We start from the raw sequence: 22,128 nt of genomic DNA, 5'->3' as shown, positions 1-22,128 counted from the left end.
TGTGGCGCGTTACGAAGTCAAACTCAACTTCCAAATCTGTCTCTTTATTTTCATAAGTCTGCATGGTTACAACATACAAGCAGAAACACAAAGTAGCCATTTATATCACTCAAAAGGCTAAACTAGTTTAATTTAAAAAACAAATGACATTTCATGAGGATTAAACTCCCAACTCAATCGCCAATGCAGTTTGTGAAATAAGATCAGTTGTTAAACCAATAATATCAATCTTCTGTGTTTCAGATTCATTACAATAGTCAGAGTATGGTAAAGAACAATAAACAGGTATGAAGGTAGAGAATCCTGTTAAACAAAATGACAAAAGTCAGCTTTAAAGAACAACCACTTTCCCCAGATTTCTGCAACAAGCCTACCAGAAGCCAAATTCCAGTTATTGATATTTCCATAAATCTTTTATAGCGTACATTATTTATAACCATGTCATTGTTGTGTCTTCTTTATAAATGTGTATTCATCTAAAAAAAAAAATCACAAATACAAAATCAATAGCTACAATACAAAACATTTAAATTCTTTGTAAAGGAGAAGGCACTATTTACAAAAATTGCCACATTTGTAATCACAGCTGAGGCACAAGTGTCCATCGTATTGTCCATCAGTGGAAACAGCCGGAAACAACTGCTGCTTCATGCGAATACATGTTTCTCTGAGACAGGAAAAAAAACAAAAAACACGCAATCCCTGATTCCACACTAAGACACCCAAAGTTCAGAGGGTAAATGTTACGGTGCACACTTTGTGTTTGTCAACAGTCCATCAAAGTAGATCCACGCTCCGCCGGAACAAAGCATCCATCACTGCAAGTCCTTTCAGGTAGATCCTCCACCGCTTGTGCTTTCATGCTCTCATCACATCGCACGCCACACACAAGCCGCACCGCCATCAAGATAAAAGTCCATTTTCTCCACATCTAAGAGGATGTGTTCTCCAGAGCAGACTGTCTTCACATTAGATCGTCGTTTCTGTAAAATCGGGCCTTGTGAATCCTTTCTGTAATTTAAAAAAAAGAAACAAGCCAAAATGTCACGGCATTAATAAATTCCAAACTGTATTTAAGACATTCATTTTGTTTGCTCTGCTGGGACTTGTTATTAAGAAACAGAATGCACGCCGCACCCTGGGGAGGGGCAACTTCATGAATAGCCACAGCTGTAAATCCTACCTGGCTGCACCTGAGATAAAAGTGCAGGAGGAGAGGACACTGCAGTGTGAGCAGTCAGAAAACACAGATTAGGGACATGTCACACAAACAAGGAGGACTTTTCACTGAGAGAGGAATGTCGATGTCACGCACACACACAGACGCCTTTATCTTTCACTCTCACTTTTTCACCAATGGAGATACGAGAAGGAGGGTGAGACTGGAATAAAGAGAGCGTTCACCGCTGGGCTTGTTCCTGCCTGTGTTAGCAGTGGACTACCTCTTAAAACCCGTCGAGATCCAAATAACAACAACTGGATTTTCCCCATTTAGGTTTTTTTCCCCCCTGCTTTTTTTTTCTTCATCATATTTTGTAAATATGCATTTAATTCACTCACCAAAAAATCACAGTCTTAATGGAGTCTGATATGAACTATCATGAAAAATGTCTTCTGGTTCTGATCCAGTATGACGGCAGGAAAAATATAACATTCTAACATTAAAATCCATTTACGGATGAAAAAATCAGTTTAAAATACACAACAATCTAGAACCTTTTGATGATGATCCAGATCACCATGTGGATCCAGGAATGATTAAATACATGGTTATTTAGTTATTGTGCCTTGGCAGAGGCTTGTCTTCTTACCAATTTGTACGAGTTGTGCAGCTTCTTGTACTGGAACATGTTGCTGAGAACTGTGGCGGCTGCTTTAGCTGCTTTTATCTTTCCAGGGCTGGAAAAAAAAAAAAGATTCATCCAAGTTTAACAAATTCCCCCGTGTGCAAAGCTGCTCAACACGAAACACTGTACAGATGCACAAGTGCTGATCCACATTTAACTAGGAGGGTACACGTCACAGCTTTACAGAGCGCTCACCTGTTGTCATGTGAGGTTTTGATGCCGACCAGTTTGGGCAGGCCATCGAAGAAGCTGATATCTCTTGCAGCTAAGGAGCTGCTGGTCACCAAGTTGTTCAGAACACCACAGATGTTGACCACAGCATCGCTGGAGGGCTCCTTCTGGTATCCATCAGCAGGAAGCTTTGTCACCAGTGGGTTCACCACCTTCGTGGCTGAATGAGTAAAGAAATGTTGTTATAATAGCGTGATTATAACCCATTTTCACAACAAGACCATTCCCACAAACTATGGAGCACGATTTTCTAGAGGTGCATGTCATTCTTGCTTTGTCTTATCTGTCAATAGAATGTCTTTCCCACACTGTTAACACTAGTTAATCTTTGATGTTATTGACCAATTTGTCTTGAATTATTATTTTAGAGGATGAGAATTATTTTTCTTTTTTTAAAAAAATAAAAGACTGACCCATGTCATTTTTATCCTTAACATGGCGGGAGAGATTTCGGAGCAGTCCAGTGAGAGAGCGCAGCTCCAGGTCGTTGTTGGTCCGCAGGAGGTCCAGCAGCACCGGCAGAATGCGCTCCTGCTCCAGGCTGACCCTGCTCAGCACCGAGGCCCACTGCAGAGCAGACACAGCGCTCAGGAATCAAAGCCAACATTAGTGCATTGGGACGCTTTTACACCAGCGCGGAACGCGGAGCTTACCCTCTTGTCTCCGGCTGTGATATTCTGCAGAGCTCCAGCGGCGGCCTCGCGTGTGATGGGGTTAAGCTCACAGTGCGTCAGCACGCCTTTGTAGACACCCACTATCTGAGGGTGCCACAGCCACTCGATACCCTTCGGCACCCGAGCGACCTCATTGAAAGTGGAGATATCCTGGGTCTTGCTCTGGGGAAGCGAAATATAGAAATCACGCAGTGAGTGAGATGGAGCCGATGCAGACGCTGATGGGGGGGGGGGGTCTCACAGCTACGTACATTTTTGGCTTTCCTGCTCTGATGAGTGAAGCAGCCAATCGCTTCACCCTTTCCCGAGTCCTGGTCTCTAGTTGGTCCCTCCAAGCGCATCGAAGCAGACGGAGGAATCTCACTGTAGAGCTGGTAGGAGAGGTTTCTCAGGATGCACACTGCATTTTCAACCCCCTGTGAACCATCACAGACAGATGAATACACAAGAACAGAAGCAGATGAATAAACTTGGCGGCTCCTTCCCTCACCTTGTCTTCAGCCTTGTTCTCCTCAACAGAGGCCTTGACGTATCCCACCAAGGCGTCCACCAGTCCATGCGTTTCTCTCATCTGCTGACGGGTCTTCTCATTCACAGAGCTCAGATTCCTGAGTCAGGTCAGAGAACTAATTCAGGTCAAGGAGTCATGCATCTCTTTTGCTTTGACCAGCTAATCTAGAAGAGTGTGGGAGTGTGTTTCCATTCTTGGCACAGTGGGAGCACCATTAAAACATTCAGGTCCCAGTGGCAGGATAATTACCGCACAGAAAGCATTGGAAATATTCCCACACGGCAATTTAGTTGGGAGAGAAAACTCATCCAGGGAGCTCATAAACAGAGCGAAACCAAAGCAAGTTGAAGTGAGAGCGATTATGCAAACAACAACTAGAGATGGGTGTGGTAAAAGCTCTCCTAACCGTCAGCTGGTTGATCCCAAAACAAGAACAGGATGCGGTCACGTGAGGAAAAAGCAGATATGGGCGAACTGAGATGAAATGCATTTGAAGACATTGTCCACCTGAAGCATCCCGTGGTGTTGTAGAAGATCTCTGCCTCAGAGGCGGACAGCAGGATCTCCTCCGAGTCTCTGCTTCCTGCCAGAGGGATCAGGATCCTGTCAGTCAGATCGGGAAGCGTCTCCCTGCCCAGTTTGGACTTCAGGCTGTCTTTGGATGAAAGGTTCCACAGGATACCTGCACACATGCACACCCCGAGGTTTTATATATTGATGCATTATCTTTTACTAGAAGGACATTTATTAGAGCAGCGCTTCTGAACAGTCCCTTTTCATTCAACAAAGCATTAATCGAAATCCTGCAGAGATTAATTCAACTAATCAGGATTATGATAGTAATGATCGTATATACAAAAACAACAACATACATTTGTCCATGCATAGCGACTCCAAAAAGCCAATTTCTTCTGCGCATATTTCAGCTTTTCAATAGTTTCAATTTGCAACATACGGTGTCGGTCAGCATGAATCTTCTGAGAAGGTGTGAATGCGGAAAAAGGATCATTCTCAGCAGACACACACGTGAGAATCTTTGAGCGCTGATGGCAGCGAACCAAAAAAAGACAACCGAGACTAGTCCAGGGAACAACACTCCTTGCTCAGTCATACCACGGCGCACTAAAGAACCTCAAAGTAAGATTTGCCGACAGTAAATAATCAGTCTGCTTCTGTGGTGTGAAGAATTTTAGAAGCTACCGCTCTCCCTCAAAGAACTTCAACAGCGCCATTAGCAAGATTAGGTTACTTTCAAATTATTCGATTAACTAATTTACATTCCGAGAGTTTAAGATCACCCCTGCTTATGTCACTTTATTTTTTGGGCTGACTGAGGTCCGGATTTTCCTACCGGTGATGTTTTTGCGCAGCTCGTCATCCGGCTCCTTTAGTGCCTCTACCAGCTGTGGGATGCCGCCCTCCTCGATCAGCGCCACCTTGTTGTCCATGCTCTCGTAGATGGCATTACGAGTGGCGCCGGTGGCGAAACGCTGCACTTCCTGGTTTTCGCTGTTGAACAGCTTTACCAGCTCAGCAATGCCTTTCAAGTGACGCACCTAAAGACAGAACGGCAAGGAGAAAGTTCCTTCAAATTTGGGCATCAATTTTTTTTTTATGCCCACAATCAAAATACTACAAACAAGACTGGCTTGTAATTATGAATATTATTATTATTATTACAGACATGGGAGGAAGGTTCACTTGCTGGACTTCTTTTGAATTCAGTTGGAATTCAGTACATCTGGTCTTGTGGGATTTATTAACATTTTGTGAAATTGATTTATCTCCACTCAGTGTTGCTACGGCGATGAGGTTAATTTGTTTCCTCTGGACAGGATCAGGCTAAATGTTTTCTACCATTTAGAATCTTTATGCTAAGCTAGGCAACCGGCTGCTGAATGTAAATTCACATTTACTACGCAGAGATGAGCATTTAATCTCCTCCACTGACTCATCGAGAAACTCAGATTCATTTCATTAATTCAATTTTTAATTTAATATTTACACAATAGGAAATCATATGTGCATTTGCAGATAGCTGTGCATTACTGTAATAAAAAGGTTGTTGATAACTACACCGTCTGTCAGTCCACAGCTTCCGTACATGGAATGGAGTCCAAATCTATTTACAGCGATGACAAAACACACCTTAAAAAGGACATAAAACTATGTCTGCTTCATGCAGGCAAACATCCATCAGTGACTGCCAACATTTGAGGGAAAGAAACAGAGTTTCTCAATAAGGAAGAGACAAGTTTAGACTTCGGTGCAGTACCTCCTTTTTGGCATCGCTGTCATTGTAACACTCATGTTGAATGTAGGCCGCGCCCAGGACTTGCAGTTCAGGGTCAGGCTCTTTCAGGTGTTGCACCGCAGTGGGCATGTCCAACGAGTTGATCCTATACCGGAGTAGAGAATAAACCAATTCAACCAGCACATTTCATCATGTGCTGCGTTGCCTGCTCGTATGCAGAAAACATGTCATGGATTTCAGAATGTCAACAGTAATTATTCATCCCGTATTTGTTTCTGGTGTTCTTCCGAGTCTGCAGATCTGCTCGGCTAACCACGCACTGTGGGATGTGTGAAATGTGAGGCCTGGAACCGAGCTGCCACACCCAAAACCAGTCCTGCCGCTATAGAGCAATGTCCCCAGTTATGTCTCACAGTTTTTAGGAAACAAGCCATTCATGTGACACACTGCCTCTTAAAAAAAAAAAAGATTTATTTTCCAATGTTCGACAAAGCAGACCAAACCCACCACGACCTTTGCCTCTCTATAGCATCAGATTTTGCCATCCTGCCCGCGGCTTCCAGCCTCAAACCCTTTTTGTTCCATTTGTGGACATAAACTTAAGTGGGTTTAACATCAAGCAAACTGGATTAGATCAACCCTTTTGCTGGAGACTATTTTCACAAGTGGATTAATACACATTTGGCGCATGCGTGTGAGCAGCAGGACAAATAGTAGGATGAGAATAATGATGATGAATATGAATATAACTGACATTTGAATGCGTATCAAACATCAGTGAGATAATGGGCTGAGAATGAGACTTACCCGCTGAGGTTGCCCATGCTGGCTCCCATCCCCATCTGCCCACCATAGATGTCCATGCCTCTGCCCACGCTCTGCATGCTCTTCATTGACATGGTTCGGGGTATGTTGCCATGACATTGCATCGGCAGGTTCCCCTGGGAGCCGGCGGACACGCCGGATGCGATGAACCCTCCGTCCACTCTGTCCATCCCTCCACCAAAGGCGCTCCCACTTGAGGAAATCTGGCGCTGCATGGTCCCAGACATAGAACCCATGCTCATCCGGTTCCGGTTTGTAATCCGGCTGATTGTGCGGTGGGCCGGGCCTTTGAAGGAATGCTGCTGGACGTGCTCCATGTCTCCCCCCGCCATCCCTCCGCCACGGCTAAGAGTGCCACTAAGAGACCGCTGCATGGTGTGCGGAAAGGTCATGCTGCCGCCTCCTTGTCTCACCTGGCTGGTGTAGCCGTTCATTGTGCTCTGGGTATACTGGCGGCCGAAGGAGGTGTCGCGGTCGGATATCAAACTTCCAGCATCACTTCCATCAACAATCCAGGGATTGATCTGTCCTGTATGCTGCCGCACTGCATGCATGGAGAGGGGCTCAGAGTCTAGCCTGCCCTGATGCCTCATGCCCCCCCCTTGGTAGTTGCTCGAATGCGCCTCTTCTCGATAAAATCCGCCACCACCGCCGCCGCCACCATAAACCCCTCCGCCCCCAACACTAATCTTGTGGAGCTGGGCCATGTCTGGACCGGCAGACTGGGAGCTGAATCCCGACCTCTGGGTTACGCGTGGACCCTGGGGATAAAGAGAAGAGTAGAACTGTTGTAATTCCGTTTTGATACCGACTCAAATATAAAACATACACAGTGGGGGCGGAAAAAATCCAACATCTGTGGCACAATGCCAGAGTCTTCCTGCTAAATAACCGAAATGGAGGAATCTAGAAGGTGGACTAGAAAACCCTGAGCCGGTCTCATCACAGCCGACTGTGAAATACCACACCTGCTGTGTCCTGCATGGCGAGCCTTTTGTGACACCATCGCATCCATTTAAAATGACACATTACGGCACGAGTGAATACATGCAACACTCACCAGAGTTTTAGAGCCCGAGGACATCAAGGTTGATTTAGCGCTGAAACCTGGGTTGTAGGTGTGATATCTCATGGTTGAAGATCCACCGTAGTCTGAAAACGAGCACAGAAAACACCACAACTAATGAACACACTGAAAACAATTGAACACGATTTTATTGCCCCATCCTAAAAAGGCAACAGGAACACAGTTTCATACAAAAAGGAAATCCTAAATGAATCTGAAGTACTTCTGACGAGTCAGTGTTAATCTTGCTACGTCAATTTATTCAGAAAGTTCCAGTCGTTTCAGCAGAGGATAACTTCCTTGTGTTTATGCAGACTGCAACACGAGGAAAATGCTAACTATTAAGACTATCATTCAGCGCACGCTTTTGTTAGTGCTAATAAATGTTTGCTTTTCAAAGAAGAAATGTCAGATTATCCCCTTTCTGAAAGTCATCTCAGCGCCACTCCACTGCCGATTCTCCCTGAGCGGAATTCTGAGAGGTCTATGGTAGAAAAGGCTCTTTAGATGTATCGAAGTAGAACCGTGTGATGGACTGCAGATCTTGAACACTGCCAGCAGTGTTCGATGTGTCAATATAGGACGAAGCGCCTCCGCATGAAAAAACACGGATTAATAGTCACAAAAAGCATAAAAATCATGTTTACTTTGTTTAAGAAAAGAAACACATTTTCGGAAGACTTTGGGCTTTGCATCAGATGTAAATAAAGCAGATTGCATTCACTGGCTGCTCATTTCTGACACGAAAACAACACAAAGTCAATATATCTAAAGTTTGACTTCATCTACTTCGTTGATTTATTTCTTTTGGCACATTTGTGCCAGCAGCATTTCCCAGAACAGTTTCGGACTGCGGGAAAGCTGCTGAATGCTCATGAGTCACCTGATCGGACCGCACATGACGTGATCGGGTGTGAAAGGAGCATCTTCAAAAGAGTCAGTCATCCAAAAGCAATTAGAAGGTGAGGTTTGTGACACAACTCAAAAAATAAAAATAGAATAGAATCCATGTTTGATTTGTGTTAAGCCGCTGTTTAAAACTCACATTCTGCAAAATTATCAAAGCCGGTATCTGTGCAGAGAATCGGCTGCTTCTCCTGAACACTTGCAGGGCCCATGTGAATGCCTGGGGAGGGGCCCGTCACACTTCATTTAGACAGAACACATACACACACACACGCACACACACACACACACACACACACTAAACCAGTTGGTATGATGGAGAATGACAAGTTAGGCCCTTTGGCTGGGCCCCAGCACAACTCTAAAGCCTGACACTCCTTAACAACCAGCAGGAAACACACCTTGAAAGCTCCTTAAACACGGAGTTTGAACTTTGGTGGCTTTCTTTTGAAAAATCCAACAACGGTCCAAAAGCGAAGACGTCACTTCACGCTCGCTTTCTGCTTCGACTTGTCCACCTGTGAATGCCAGTGAGTCACATGCCTTTAATGCACTGCAGCTCTTCCCAGAATCCTCCTGGTGTCTTCGCTCACATGTGGGTACACGCATTCATTTTCGGTGTTCTCACTATTGGCAACCCTTTGTTTCTCCTCTGAACTCATAAACAGGTGAAAGGGCTCCCTTCTTGTGGACGTGGAACACGGTTGGTTCTCCTCCCTTGTTAGCAGGATAATGCAAAAAGTATAAAACTCTGTGGAATGATCGGTCGTGGAGCTATAGATTTTTTTTTCCGTCAACACATTTTAATATGTTAATATTCGAGTTAGATTTTCAACTAAACACTCGAGGAATGTTCTTTAGTTTTAATAGACCTTCATGAAGCTACACGTGTCACACATCAAACTACATTCCACCTGTCATAAATGACGTGAGCTGTGTTGATCTTTGGAAGAAGGCACTACTGGAGCCTCAGGGAGACGCCAAGACCAGAAAGGTGAGAAACAGACTCTTCTTATTCGGCTCACCTAAAGACAACGCCATGATTTTGAGCTTCTCCTTCTGGTTTTAGTGAATTTCAGAAGCACCTCAAAAGGCAACACAAAGTGACAAACTTGTACCAAACCCGCAAATGTACTCATCTATTGGAGCTCCCAGATATACTGTAGGAATTTACACTGCCTCCCTCGGCTGTTTGTGCTGAGCTCAGAGAGGCCGTTCGAAACTGTGACGTTTGGACAGAAAACAAAACAGCTGGTTCTCACAGCAGCGTCCTCTCCCAGGTGTCTCTGACCCGCACCCTCCTCAAAGCCGAGCGAGATCTGAAACCCAATCCCACAAAAGGGCGGTTCAGTCCGCCATCACGGTCGTTTATGAAAGCAGCGCTTGTTGGGGCCTGTTACACATTAACCCTTTCTCGTTTACTCGTTCATGTACTTCAAACTGCTGCTGCAGGAGGGAGGGTTCAGTTCAAACCTAGAGAGCAGCTGAATGGACAAATTCCACCATGAGCTGATAAGAAAGAAGTCCGGAGCAATACGGCACAAAGAAAAACCGCCACAGGCTTACTGGTGCTGTCAGAACCGCCGGAACCTTTGACACAATGCTTAAATAGCAACCGTCCATTTCTCTTTTTTTGATGCAACAAGGGAAAACGTATCAAAAGACAAACACGATAAACAGGAGAGCGAGTAAACAGGAACTTTTTTCACATCCCGAGCCACATGTTCAAAAAACATCAGAATCTGTCAGGCTATAAAATAAAACACTCACATCAAAACAAAAAGCCACATCGTATGCCGTTTTATGTAATACACGGAAGTCAAAAGGATTTAAAGGAGTTGCACTACAGAGACATGTTTCTCTGCAACTTTCACAGATGTTGCTGCATCAGCTGGACTTTCAGTAATAAACACAGATAGATATTATTCCTATAGTCCGGTCTCCTTCAGGCCGACAACCGGAGATGGTTCAGGAATGTGCTCGTGTTTTTGTAAAGGGAAAATAGAAACAGCAGCAGATATTGTATCTTTGTCTTCACAATAAATAATTTATTTGATTATTTGCAGCTCTGATGGGAAATCTAACGCTTGAAAGTGAGAATTATCAGTTTTTTGGAGTGAAGCCAAGCGACAGGTTACAGGATTGACAGGTCAGACAAGTCTTCAATTACCAGTCTATACTTTAGAACAAGGGAGCAGCTATTGAGGCTATAAAGTATAATAATAACAAGTGTCACACCTTGTCTTGTACCTGTGCGGGCCGTTTTAGTGGTTTTATTTTAAGTAGTCCAACAACTAGCCTGAATTCGTGTCTGCGCGCTCCTCGGGTGGGAATAACGCCGAGCACGGCGCCGCTGGACTCTTTCAGGAGCAACCTGGAGTGACTTTGTCTCTTTTACCTGACATGGCGTAGTGCGAGGCTGCGCCGTTCTGACGCGGAAGCGTCGACTTCTCCGCCAGTCTCATCTGAACCTGCTCCTGGACGCGCCGCGCTCTGGCCACCTGATCCGACGCGGAGCTGCCAGCTCCCAGCTGGTTTTCAGACGGCAGTCCGTAGGTGGTGACCAAGGTCTTGGGCTGTAAAGCGGACATAAACACGCCGTCTGAAGTCACGGCAGTCATTGTGGAGAGTCAACAGGTGAGCCGCAGGGCGGGTGTCCGGGTGAAGCGCGGCTGATCGGCCGTCTGCGCAGCTTGAGACTGCCAGAGAGCGCGGCGCGGCGCGCAGAGGAGCCGCGCCGCAGGAGGCGGAGCGTCAGTCAACCGATACTGCAGTACCTGACCGACAGGTGCGCGTCCGTGCGTGATCAGCCCGAATGAGCCACAGGTGCGCGTCCGTGCGTGATCAGCCCGAATGAGCCACAGGTGCGCAAACTCGCGGCCCAGCCGATGTTTTGATGAGGTGAAAGCATCTGTAACGTTGTACACGCTCCCACACACACACACTCTGCACCGCCCCCCCCCCCGAACCGACCCTCAGGTGAGCTTCACCTGCTTTGAAGGAGAGTCGGATCACATTTCTTCTACATCTTCCTTTTCAGGCTTTTCGGTAAAGTACAGTTTCACCTTTTGGATGTTACATGAGACAGGAGGAAACGCAACTCACTACATATTTAGCTTATGACCCCCCCCCCCCCCCCCCCCCCCCCCCCACCGCCTCTTTATGTTTATTTTTTTATGTATTAGTACTTAAATGCTGTACTTTCTCACAAGTTTTGATTATTCCCATTTTTAAATAACAACAAACTAATCCACTACAGTTCAGAGCGAAATGTTTTAGTTTGTATTCAGTTGTATTTTCCAGCTACTTTGTAGTACTTCAAAAGTACAGTATATGAAATGCACCCTTGCAAATGTGAAGTAAGCCTCCATTAATTAAATTAACTAAACTGTCTAAAAAAAGGGAAAAACTTGCTCCACTCCAAACAACCACGGCAGTCAAATTCAACTTTCACATTTAAATGCCTCGTTTGTTTTAATAGGTAAAATGTAAAATGCAAAGAACAAAGGTTTACTTTTCCTTGAATATATATTTTTTTTAGCAGTGTTGAAATATGCTTTGAGTGAAGTATTATCTAAAAATAATAATAGAACATGCATAGACAATGTGCAAAAAGCAAGTTGTACAACTTCTGGAGTCGGTACAGTTCCATTCTAAGTCATTGCGTATGAAGTTAGCCTTAAAGTTCTGAAGCGAATGTCTAATATCATAGATAGACAATGTTAGAATTAGACAAAAGTGATGCAAATATTTTATCGATTTCTTGCAGGGTTTAAATATATATATATATTCCACATACAGGTATTTTAGTTCTTTTTTTTTGGTCACAGTTCATTTGATTGCTGGGCACGTTACTGCTCTGTGATGTTTTCACTGCTTTTGTGTTCAGTCTTGCCATGCTGGTAAGAATGAATGAGAACCAAGGTGTGCCAGATTCACCCTGTTATTAGCTCTGAGCCACACCTTAGTTTTACATCAGGTTTGTTTTAGTACAGCTTAGCAACAATGACTCACTGCAACCAATCAAAAAGCGATAAGAAGCACCCGAGCATAGACCTATTTGTTGCTTGCAGCAAGTTTGTTGTCTGTCTATTCTATACTATCCTGTCTGGGTAGAAGAAGAAAAAAACCTATTCAACTGGATCAAAGTGCACATTTCCTTGTTCACTTCCTGCCTTCTTTTGTTTTGATACATTTGAATAAAACAAGAGACAAAGTCTGCATAAAGGAAATCAAACTGGGCCCAGTGATGCACCCAAAAAGAGACCTGCGTCCTCTTCTCCTCCTTACTGTAAAAAAAGAACAAAATCTCCTTCTATTTATACAGAAAGTCCCTCAAACCGACCTCCCCCTCGCTGTCACCTCAAAGAAACAAGCACCCTATTTTACTCTACAATCTAACCATCATGAAATTAAATAAATCTGGTATGAATATTCAGAAATTAGATATTACAATTACAATTGCAATGCATTTTGACTCACCATTACCAGCTTGGTTGTTTGTTCCTGATGTCGTTCACCTGTGGCGTCTGGGCAGGTGATCTGTTCTCATGAGATCTTAGAAAAATATTACAGTTATAGTCACAGACACCGCCCTGAAAATTCCAATAACCCCATTGATTGTGGGCAGGGCATGCAAGAGAGAGGCAACGGGATTATTTACAACACAACACAGGGTGTGGACGGACGCCGTGCTGACGCGGGGCCTTCCGACTGGGACAACGGACGAAAGACAAAGAATATTTAATAGATTGAACTGTTTAGTCTCGGCTAATGAAGGCGAGGGTCTTTGTGGGATTAAAGAGGACGGTTTGTGATATAAATGTGCACAAAACATGTTATTTATGATGGATTTCAGTGCCATGTGTGTTTTTAAGGATGTTGCAATAATCTGTGTGACAAATGAATCACCTCACCAACAGGTGTGACTTATCCACCCAGAGTGACAGAAATTAGCCTAAAGGATACTGACTCAGGGCAGTGTGTGTGTGTGTGTGTGTGTGTGTGTGTGTGTATGTGTGTGTGCGTCAGACAGAGTAATTGCATGAGGGAGTGAGAGTGACATCTTGTCCTTACTACCGTCTCATGCGTCATCCAACTGTCTGCTTGTCTGTTTGCTGCTAAGCTCAGAAGTAGCAGTACATGCCCTAAAGGACAAACATTACAAAATATTACAGTAAGAGTGGAAACGTACCCACATGCCGTTTGAACGCTCGCGCCTCCAGAGAGTCGCCGAAGTCTTTGTGTTCAGCTGGAATGTGAAGGCAAGAGCAAACAGAATGACTGGAAAAAAAACAAATGTGCGAAACATGTGAACAGAAAGGGTAAAGGTTAAACGAAGATAGCAGTATAAGTAATATCCTATGCAGTATAATAGGTGTACTATTACATTTCCAAGCATGCATGACTGATTTTCACATTGAAATGGTTTCTTGATTTACTGCAGACGCATGCGTGTAATAATAAAAACAAAATCCATATTCTGTTATTTTATCTTGGCCATCAGCAGTAACTGACTTGCCTTTTTTCCAGTTCCTGATTGTTTTTATCAAAATAAAGACACCAGTACCGACACTAATATCTAAAGTATTGATGACATCATGTTAACAATGCACATGTGATAATATCATATAAATAACACGCTATCTTTGAAAGAATTTGAGTTTGTTTGTTAGCGTGTGGCAGGGATGCGGTTCTGCTTGGATGATCTGACAGTCGCCATGCTTAAGAGTCTATAGCTGCCATTATTTCAACAACTGACATCATGACAGGAAACGATGTGCAAATGATTCATTCTAGATCGGATGCTGATTACGATGGTCTGGCTTTTGTCTCTCGGTTTAAATGGAAAAAGACTTGAACCAGTTTATTGATGTTCAAACTCCAACCGAGGGTCAAATGTAACGAGTGTTGTTGTTGGACAGAGAGAACGTTGAAATAAAACATCCAGGGATGGATGAAGGGTTAGGGTTGAAATCCATCGAGGGGGAGGGAACGGCTGCTCCGCGTCTTCAGGACTCCAGTGGATGAGAAGGTGCTTCTGGAGCTAAGTCTGTGATTAGTGATCAATGGTGATGCAGAATGAGCTGCTTGTGTTGTGGGTTCTTTACGTAAGAGAAATGCACTCTCATTCCACGCCATTATTTGTGTGAAAGGGTTTTCTCCCACCCATTCAAAGATAAAGATGTGCTTTGCTATTGTCACGGCCCCACAGCTTTTATCCACGCACTGACATTGCCCTGCTGGCAATCAGCTGACCAGCTTCACAATATTTAGGCTCTGCTCTGTTTTCGGACGTCATCATTTGTGGCTCCTCCCCTAAGCGAAGCACGCCTCGATACGTGCTTCCCGGAAGTGCCCCCTTCATTACTCGACGCACGCTTCGAAGCCTCGGCACGTCTCGTAACAACATCACTAGTGTCAACTCTATACTGTTTGCAGCAGTCAGACTTACGTATACTGGTGCTGCTGATCTCAACTCGTCACCTGTCATATTAAATTAATTACAGTCTAGAACACACGTCGGCTAATTCATGCTTTATGTTGACGGCTGCTTCCTCCCTAAATGATTACCACTGCACTTTCGTTTCTGTACCTGCCTTTGCTGCACTTAATTCACAGATGTGAAGTTGTGGGCGGATGTTGAGTGGAGAGACCTCAGACTCCCAATACTCCCCGGCAGCAACCATCCTGGTTCATCCTAAAAGGGTTGGATGGGGGGGGGGGGGTCAAAGTCAGGACTGGTTGTGACCCTGAGACAGGAAAGGCTGTCTGTTGGTATCGTAATGTAGACAATCTGACCAGCAAGGTCAAAGGTCACAGATAAATTCTGGGATCCTTGAAGATTCAAACAGCAGATGATGAACGCTGTGACTCTGATGCCAGCCAATAAAACAATCAAAACCACCCGAGGAGGGGTGTTGGGGACGATATGTTCATGGTGGAGGTTATAGTTTGTTCCCCAAATGTCTTCCCATCAATCATGCCTCATGCAGACGCTGGAGGACATCCTGTGTCCCATGTCCCGTGAAATCCAGCGCTCTGTCCTCTGGTGAGAGAATAAAGCCGTTGGCAGGACGAGGCCTGTTTAAGAGGAGTGTCCACAGCCGCAGTGCCAGAAATACGAGTCGGTTGAGTTTTTGGTGCTGCGGTGAGAAAGTGTGAGGTAAGGGGGAGGTGACATCACACTGCCTCCCTGTGGTGACACAGGTTCAATGCTGCTGGTCAAAGGTCAGCAACCCAACGTATTATTCTTTAGATTAAAGCTGCAAATGCTGTATGAAATCAATCTTATGTTGCAGGAAATGCATGACAGATGAGAAATGGACAAATGTGATTGATGCCTGACTAAAATGTGTGATTTTGCATTATGAACCACTCAGGCCATCTGTTTCCCACATTTGGGACCAAAACTCCTCCAACACAAATCAAACACACTCATCGGATTTAGATAAACACATTTATTTTCCTGACTTGATCTGTGGCTCCTTTAAAAAAAAATTCAGGCGTGGAACAAGATGTTGCCTCATCTTGAGGAGCCACAGGCCAATCTACATTTTAACAAACATTATAATCACTATTAAAACAGGCTGAGTGTGAGGACATGTTTTTTCCGTTCATTTATACTGAATGTTTGAAGTTAGGAGACGAGGGAAAAGCATGAAGATGGTTTGTTAGACGCCGTCAACTAAAAGAAACACGCAGGCTGACTCCTCATCATCAGAGAAGGACAGTACATTCCCGTAGAGCGCTGAAACCCCGAGGCTTAAATTAGATTATAGCGCTATAAAAACTCTGAAGACACCAAGCAATCAGTCAGGGAATGCAGGGCTGCTCTTAAGTGTTATTAACATGTGGCAAGTGTATATACAATTTATACATCCATAAAATAGCATTAAATCAATGACCAGATAAATATTTCACAACACTGACTGTCTAACGCCTTCAAATCTAAGTGTCGTATGATAAATAAAGAACATCTGACCCAAAGAAGCTGAACTACTGCGTGAGGGGAAAAGAGTGCTGATGGATTATTGGCAGTGTCAGAAACACACTGTGGATTTTTAATCTAAAATAAAAAAGAAAGAAAGAGGCACTGAAACACAGGAGAGAATAATGCCATTACAGTCTGACATCGGACTTCTAGTACACCCCAGGGCTGTTACGGATCCCACAACAGAGCACCATGGTGAAGATCATCTCGAAGATCTAAACGGGATAAAGACAGAACAGCTTCAGTCGGTCGCAGGTCGCAGGAGGGAAGCATCGGGCACACTGTGCAGCCTCTTCACACCACGGCTGTGTGAAAAGCATCCATCTGGCACTCACCATGATGACGGCGACCACCAGAGCAGCCAGGCCAATCAGGTAGAGCTTCTCTGAGAACAGCTCGATCAGTTTGTCATGGCAGCTCTGCAAGAAGCCAGAATCAATTAACACGCTGACAATAGTGTGATCTATCTATCTATCTATCTATCTATCTATCTATCTATCTATCTATCTATCTATCTATCTATCTATCTATCTATCATATGATACAGGAAAAGAATAGTGAGTTCAATAAGTTTAACATGCAACTTCATATCATGAAAAAGTTATACAGATGTAAATTTGTCCCTCTTTCTGGAGATGCTGACGTGCTTAATGGCGCTGTTAAGGCGTTTTAATACGGACGTGTGTTTACCTGAGACTTCAGGAAATCCTCGGGAGTCTTTCTGGGGCATAAGGTGCCGGCGACTTGTTTGAAGAGAGCCGTGTCATCTCCTTTACCACAGCAGTCGAGCTGAAGGGGGGGGTAGCAGACGCAAGCGCTCTCTCCAAATCGATTTCAATCAATCAATCGGTCAGTCACATGAGAAGACGACTGTTTTTAGCCAGGACCAAACGGACTATTATGTTCTGGTGTACCGTTTTGTGGAAAACATTGAGTACGCTGATGGCAGAGTCTTTACTGGGAGATCCTGAGATGTCCACAGCCTTTATGTAGGCAGAGTCGTAGAAGTTGATCAGTTCTTTGGAGATCTGTGCACAAAAATTGGGTCGATGTTAAAGAGTTTGAGCAACAAGCAAAGCAGGTGGAGAATCATTGCATGTTCAGTGCTGTAACGAAGGGTGTGTGTGTGTGTGTGTGTGTGTCTCACTGTGTCCCTGTTCATGAAACCCCAGATTGCTGCAGCCACTTCACATGCAAAGAGGATCACCAAAAAGAAGAAGAACTGAAAAAGGAATAAGAAAAATTGTTGGAACCCTATTGTTCTTTTTTAATCAAACCTAAAGGAATATTCCCGCTGTGAGAAACTCACTGTTCCCAGGAGGCACTGAGATTCCTGAATGGCACCGTAACATCCAAGGAAGCCTACCAGCATCATCACAGCTCCGACGGCTATCAGAATGTACACACCTGTGAGCACGGACACCAAACTCATCATGCATGGAGTTCATTGTGGTGGCAGTGTCTCCTGACACCACTAGGGGGCAGCACCACCAGGAGGGAAATGCTCTCCTCCTGCACATACAGTGCATTGATCCCCACATTGTTTAGTAATGGAGAGAGAGGGGGGGGGGGGGGGGGGGGCGCTGACTACTCAGCTATCAAGCCAGGAAATGCCTCCCAGACACCCCCAACCCCCCCGCATACCCCTCTGCTCTGACCCCTGACCCTGAGCAAAAGCCTTCCCCAGGAAACCAAGGGAACCACGAAACACATCTGTGCAATTTAACTGATATAAAAAAGCGAATCTAAACCGTCTGAGCGTTCAAGCAGCGTTTATATGAGTTAGCAGAAATCTATGTTTTCTTTGGCGATGACAAAAAAAAGCTTCAACATTTTATGGGGCATAAGGTGCCGGCGACTTGTTTGAAGAGAGCCGTGTCATCTCCTTTACCAGAGCAGTCGAGCTGAAGGGGGGGTAGCAGTGCTCACTCATCAATTGATTGATTGATTGATTGATTAATTGAGCTTATGTCCTTTGAAAGTGGGCCAGGTCGAAGCTTAAAAATCAGCTACCTGACATGAAGCAGCTTTCCTTCACAGTTTTGAATATGCCGGTCTGGTTCTGGGTCTGAGACGCTCTACCTCACACATCACACACACAACTAGACGTACATCTACAGTCTCTTTTTCTCCTCCCTTCACCCCCCTCGCTCTCTTTCTCTTTCAGGACTTTATGTTTGCAGTGCAAAGCAGGCATTATTTCCACTGCCTTCCATTACTATGACAACACCCTTTGAGGATTGAAGGCCATTGAGACTGGGCAACAGGCAGCTTTATACCAACGGAGAAGTTCATTTATTTCTTGTCTCCCAGTGTCCAGAGGGGGGGGGGACAGGGGGAGGCGAAGACCAGCTCTCTTCCCATCTAGCCCTGTCCACACTTGTAGGAGCGCGGCAGAGACGCACTCAGGAGGAGCCATATTGTAAATCACAATATAAGGGGAATCACTGAGGTGTTCGGCCGAGGTCTGCACTCTGTTTTCATTGGGGAGAGGTTAGAGACTTCAATGGATATTTTCCCTTTGGGTACAACTATAAGCAGTTTTATTTCAGCATCCATTTAGCTTGCTGTCATAATTTGCTAACGGCACAACCTTCTCTTTCATTGCTTTCCGGTTTAAAACAACACAAAGAAGCTACTTGGGCGAAGCCTTTGCGTTACACATTCAGTGCAAAGCTGCTTACAGTCTGTCAGACGTACTTTACCTCCTACAGTACGAGAGGATGCAGCGGCAAGCACAGACTATACTGACAGCTGCCACCAAGGGTGATTCCAGACGCCGGTTAGGAGCGAGGTGAACGTGTATTTTCAGCCTTACGTAAATGCCACTTTGCTTTGCCAGCATGCCCGAAACGTCCACTCCAATCTTTAATTTGAGGGTAATTTGCAGATGTACGAGGCTATTTGAATTACGCAAGGGCGTGTTTTTCAAGTGAAAAAAAGAAAAATTCCCTTGATGTTGGTTGGGTGGGCCTCTCTCGCCGCCCTGCCTTTAAAATCACGAGTGTGCCTCTCTTCTATAAAAAGCTTGTGTTCGTACTGCACTTTATACTTACTGAGGGGGGACAGTTTGGGAGAGGAGCAGGAGCCCAGATGTGAATTAGTGGGTTCAGCACCACAAAAAAACGAGCCGGTGCACCAGTGAAACGTTCAAGTAATATCATGTATTGTAGATTTCAGGGTCAATCTGTGGACTCGGGGTCAGCGAAGGAGGCCACGCATATATAGAGTTCAACCCGAGGGTCAAATGTTCAATAAATGTAGGGAATTCACCAAGACCAAATGGTTCCGAAGGCGCACAGCAGTTTTATTCATGCACCATGCATGAGTTTTCGCAGCGCATACACACACCGCAACATCTGGCCTCTCCTGAGACCTCGCCGCTTCATAACCACGCACTGTATATTTATCAGAGTTGGAGAACATGCATGCAGTCGTCTGTGCCAGAGTGAAAACACTGAGGTGGGGTCACCGGCTGTGCCAAGGGGCAAGCCATTCTGCATGGGGATTTACGTATGTCCTGTTTCCTGGTGTTTTCTTAGTGGTCACTCCGGCTCCTGCTATTTCTGGACACGACTCACGTGGCACGGGCATTTCGATGAATCGATTGGATTTCAAAGAGGCCGCATGCACGTGAAGAAACGAGCGGGATGTGGGAATAGGTTGGAAGATGATGATCAAGGAGGAGGAAGGCTAAATATGTAACAGGAACAGCCGTTTATAGAAGCTGGGATACAAATTCTTATGCAAATCTGATCTCTGTTGAGATGCTGAGACATTTTATTTCAATTTTAAAACATTACTATTTTTTCCTAACCAAGTTTAAGCACAAAATAAAGGTATGACGCTCACAGTGGCTGTTCAGTAGTGAAATTTAAAACACGACTGTGTGTGATTCCCCGGGTTTGATGGTGTACTCACTGATATAGAAGGTGCCCGGCGCCTGGTGGCCTTCAAACTGGAGTACAAGGAGGTTGCTGGTCTGACTGTCATGGCGAAGCCACAGGGCCACTCCTAAGATCACTCCTCCGGCCAGCTGTCCCAAAGAGAGTTTTCATTATTCTCCTTCATATTTGACTTTGATGAAACCTCAGAGGGGAACAATGTCATTTCATGTGCCGGATGATAAAGACTGCATTAATTTAAAAAAATGTGTTTCATAAGAAAAGCCCATCAAGTGTGACAACGAGAGAGGGGGAGAGCTGTGACCCCAGCCTAATTCCTCAGTTCAAATCGATGTCCGGACGTTTTCCGCTAATCTGTGCGTGTCCAGCTGCGCCGGAGGCAGTGAACTGTCCACCGTCCAATGGCAGGACATCCTGACACCGCCGTGACCCCTACGGCGGCGACCTTCTCCTCACAACCAACTCTTTTATTTTTCTATCTATGTCTGTGTAAATCAAGAATACTAATGTTACGTACAAAAAATGCTGATGGAGAAAAAAAGGATCAGCTACTTTGCAACTTGTTTTTCTTTATGCCAGTATTTATACCAAGGCATCTGCGTTTGGAGTGCCATGACTGCAGCCCATTGTTCTCCAAGAAACAGGAAGCTGAATCCTCGACATGACAAATAGCAAAATGTTTTCACAACGACAAACCCAACAGAGGAAACACTCCATCAAGTGGGGCCTGTACAGGATGTGGTTATTTTGTGCTTATCTAGAAAAGTTTTGTTTTTTTTTAAAATAGAGAGGTCTGCGCTTTACAAACCACAAACCGCATGGAAATTCACAAACTAAGTCTGACATTGCAAGGCCACAGGTTTAACAGCACATCCGCAGTGGGATGGGATGTGATGTGACGTAATGACGTGTTAAAGCAGACCATAACTGTAGTGAACGATAAAGAGTTCAGTTTGGAAGAAGAATGCATGAATTAATTAGTAATCAAACTGCACCACTGGCGGAGGAGCTTCCTGAGCTCCATGAAGGTAACAGGCTGGTGTCCAGGCGGGAACAAAGGAAATGTCAGGGTGGACAAAAAAAGATCTGTCCTCCCCCCCACAGAAGCTCCATTAGCTATTGGTTCAATCACACTCTTGGTGTGTCTGTGTGTCTCTTCTGGGGACCTGAGACCCCTCGCATAAATAATCTAATAAAAGGAAACGTTTTGCTGAAATAAACAACAACTTCCGAAATCATACCTCCTATTAAAAAAAAAAACTTGCTCACATAAGTTCATTCATTTGAATTATCTAATGTGAAAAATACAAGAGAAAAACAAATAACACAATGAGGAGAGTAAGGCCACCGAGGCTCCTCTGCATCTTTCTCTCCAACCACCTTGCGCTGTAAATAAGTTGATGACGGGTGCAAGAGCATTTCATACTTTGAGCTTCTGTTGATGCTGAGACACAGCGGCATAATTAATAGCACACAGACAGGGAGCGAGACTGGACATCTCCTGTCATCATCTTATCAGTTTGAAGTAAAGTCAAATAATAAGACGAAGAGGGTATGTTGAAAAAAGTGAAGAAAAAAAACAACGTAAAAAATAAATTATGTTCAACTTACCCAGAAAATAAAGTTAAAGAAAAACAGCATGTATTTAATGCATTTCGTGCAGCCAGCTAGAGCCATGTTGCCAGTTTGATCAGCTCGTCCCTCAAATTGGTCAGTCCAGCGTCACGTTCCACAGCCTCTGCCAGAGGACTCGGATTATTCAGACCCAAGTTGTAAGAGCAAACTCCTCCTTTATAATGAAGAGTGAAAACCGAGACGGAGAACTGCCCACCGACTGGAGGGGATAGGAGGAGGAGGAGACTGGAGGAGCAACACAACAGGATCCCCATCCCGAAGAAAGAACAAGAAAGAATCTT

At 44.7% G+C, this 22,128-nt stretch overlaps 2 protein-coding genes across 2 annotated transcripts; both read right to left on the bottom strand.

The window, feature by feature from the left end:
• Positions 1-28: 28 nt before the first annotated feature.
• pkp3a (plakophilin 3a) lies at positions 29-11,042 on the bottom strand. The gene is made up of 13 exons (XM_068739465.1): positions 10,713-11,042; positions 7,403-7,494; positions 6,325-7,103; positions 5,539-5,662; positions 4,615-4,819; positions 3,771-3,945; positions 3,243-3,360; positions 3,004-3,168; positions 2,732-2,914; positions 2,492-2,645; positions 2,043-2,238; positions 1,812-1,899; positions 29-1,011 (listed from the first exon to the last, which is right to left on the bottom strand). Exons 1-13 carry the CDS (start codon positions 10,933-10,935, stop codon positions 970-972), a joined length of 2,544 nt encoding a protein of 847 aa, XP_068595566.1. The 5' UTR covers positions 10,936-11,042; the 3' UTR covers positions 29-969.
• Positions 11,043-16,456: 5,414 nt separating this feature from the next.
• LOC137894030 (CD81 antigen-like) lies at positions 16,457-21,889 on the bottom strand. The gene is made up of 8 exons (XM_068739488.1): positions 21,824-21,889; positions 20,229-20,343; positions 17,617-17,714; positions 17,455-17,529; positions 17,222-17,335; positions 16,998-17,096; positions 16,643-16,726; positions 16,457-16,522 (listed from the first exon to the last, which is right to left on the bottom strand). Exons 1-8 carry the CDS (start codon positions 21,887-21,889, stop codon positions 16,457-16,459), a joined length of 717 nt encoding a protein of 238 aa, XP_068595589.1.
• Positions 21,890-22,128: the final 239 nt, after the last annotated feature.

The sequence above is a fragment of the Brachionichthys hirsutus genome, chromosome 5 (genome assembly GCF_040956055.1).
Source record: "Brachionichthys hirsutus isolate HB-005 chromosome 5, CSIRO-AGI_Bhir_v1, whole genome shotgun sequence".
In the NCBI taxonomy this organism is placed as follows: Eukaryota; Metazoa; Chordata; class Actinopteri; order Lophiiformes; family Brachionichthyidae; genus Brachionichthys; species Brachionichthys hirsutus.
Note: the sequence above shows the minus strand (reverse complement) of the source record. Positions and strands in the feature narration are given on the sequence as shown.

What these genes read in the sequence shown, in the direction of transcription:
- LOC137894030 (XM_068739488.1), bottom strand. Translation starts at nt 21,889, where the DNA reads ATGGCTCTAGCTGGCTGCACGAAATGCATTAAATACATGCTGTTTTTC. An exon ending in GCCGGGCACCTTCTATATCA is followed by an intron (nt 17,715 to 20,228) that starts GTGAGTACACCA and finishes CCGTGCTCACAG; the next exon opens with GTGTGTACATTCTGATAGCC. An exon ending in GTTTCATGAACAGGGACACA is followed by an intron (nt 17,336 to 17,454) that starts GTGAGACACACA and finishes TTTTGTGCACAG; the next exon opens with ATCTCCAAAGAACTGATCAA.
- pkp3a (XM_068739465.1), bottom strand. Translation starts at nt 10,935, where the DNA reads ATGACTGCCGTGACTTCAGACGGCGTGTTTATGTCCGCTTTACAGCCC. An exon ending in GCTGCGCAAAAACATCACCG is followed by an intron (nt 3,946 to 4,614) that starts GTAGGAAAATCC and finishes GCATGTGTGCAG; the next exon opens with GTATCCTGTGGAACCTTTCA. An exon ending in TAAGGATAAAAATGACATGG is followed by an intron (nt 2,239 to 2,491) that starts GTCAGTCTTTTA and finishes TTACTCATTCAG; the next exon opens with CCACGAAGGTGGTGAACCCA.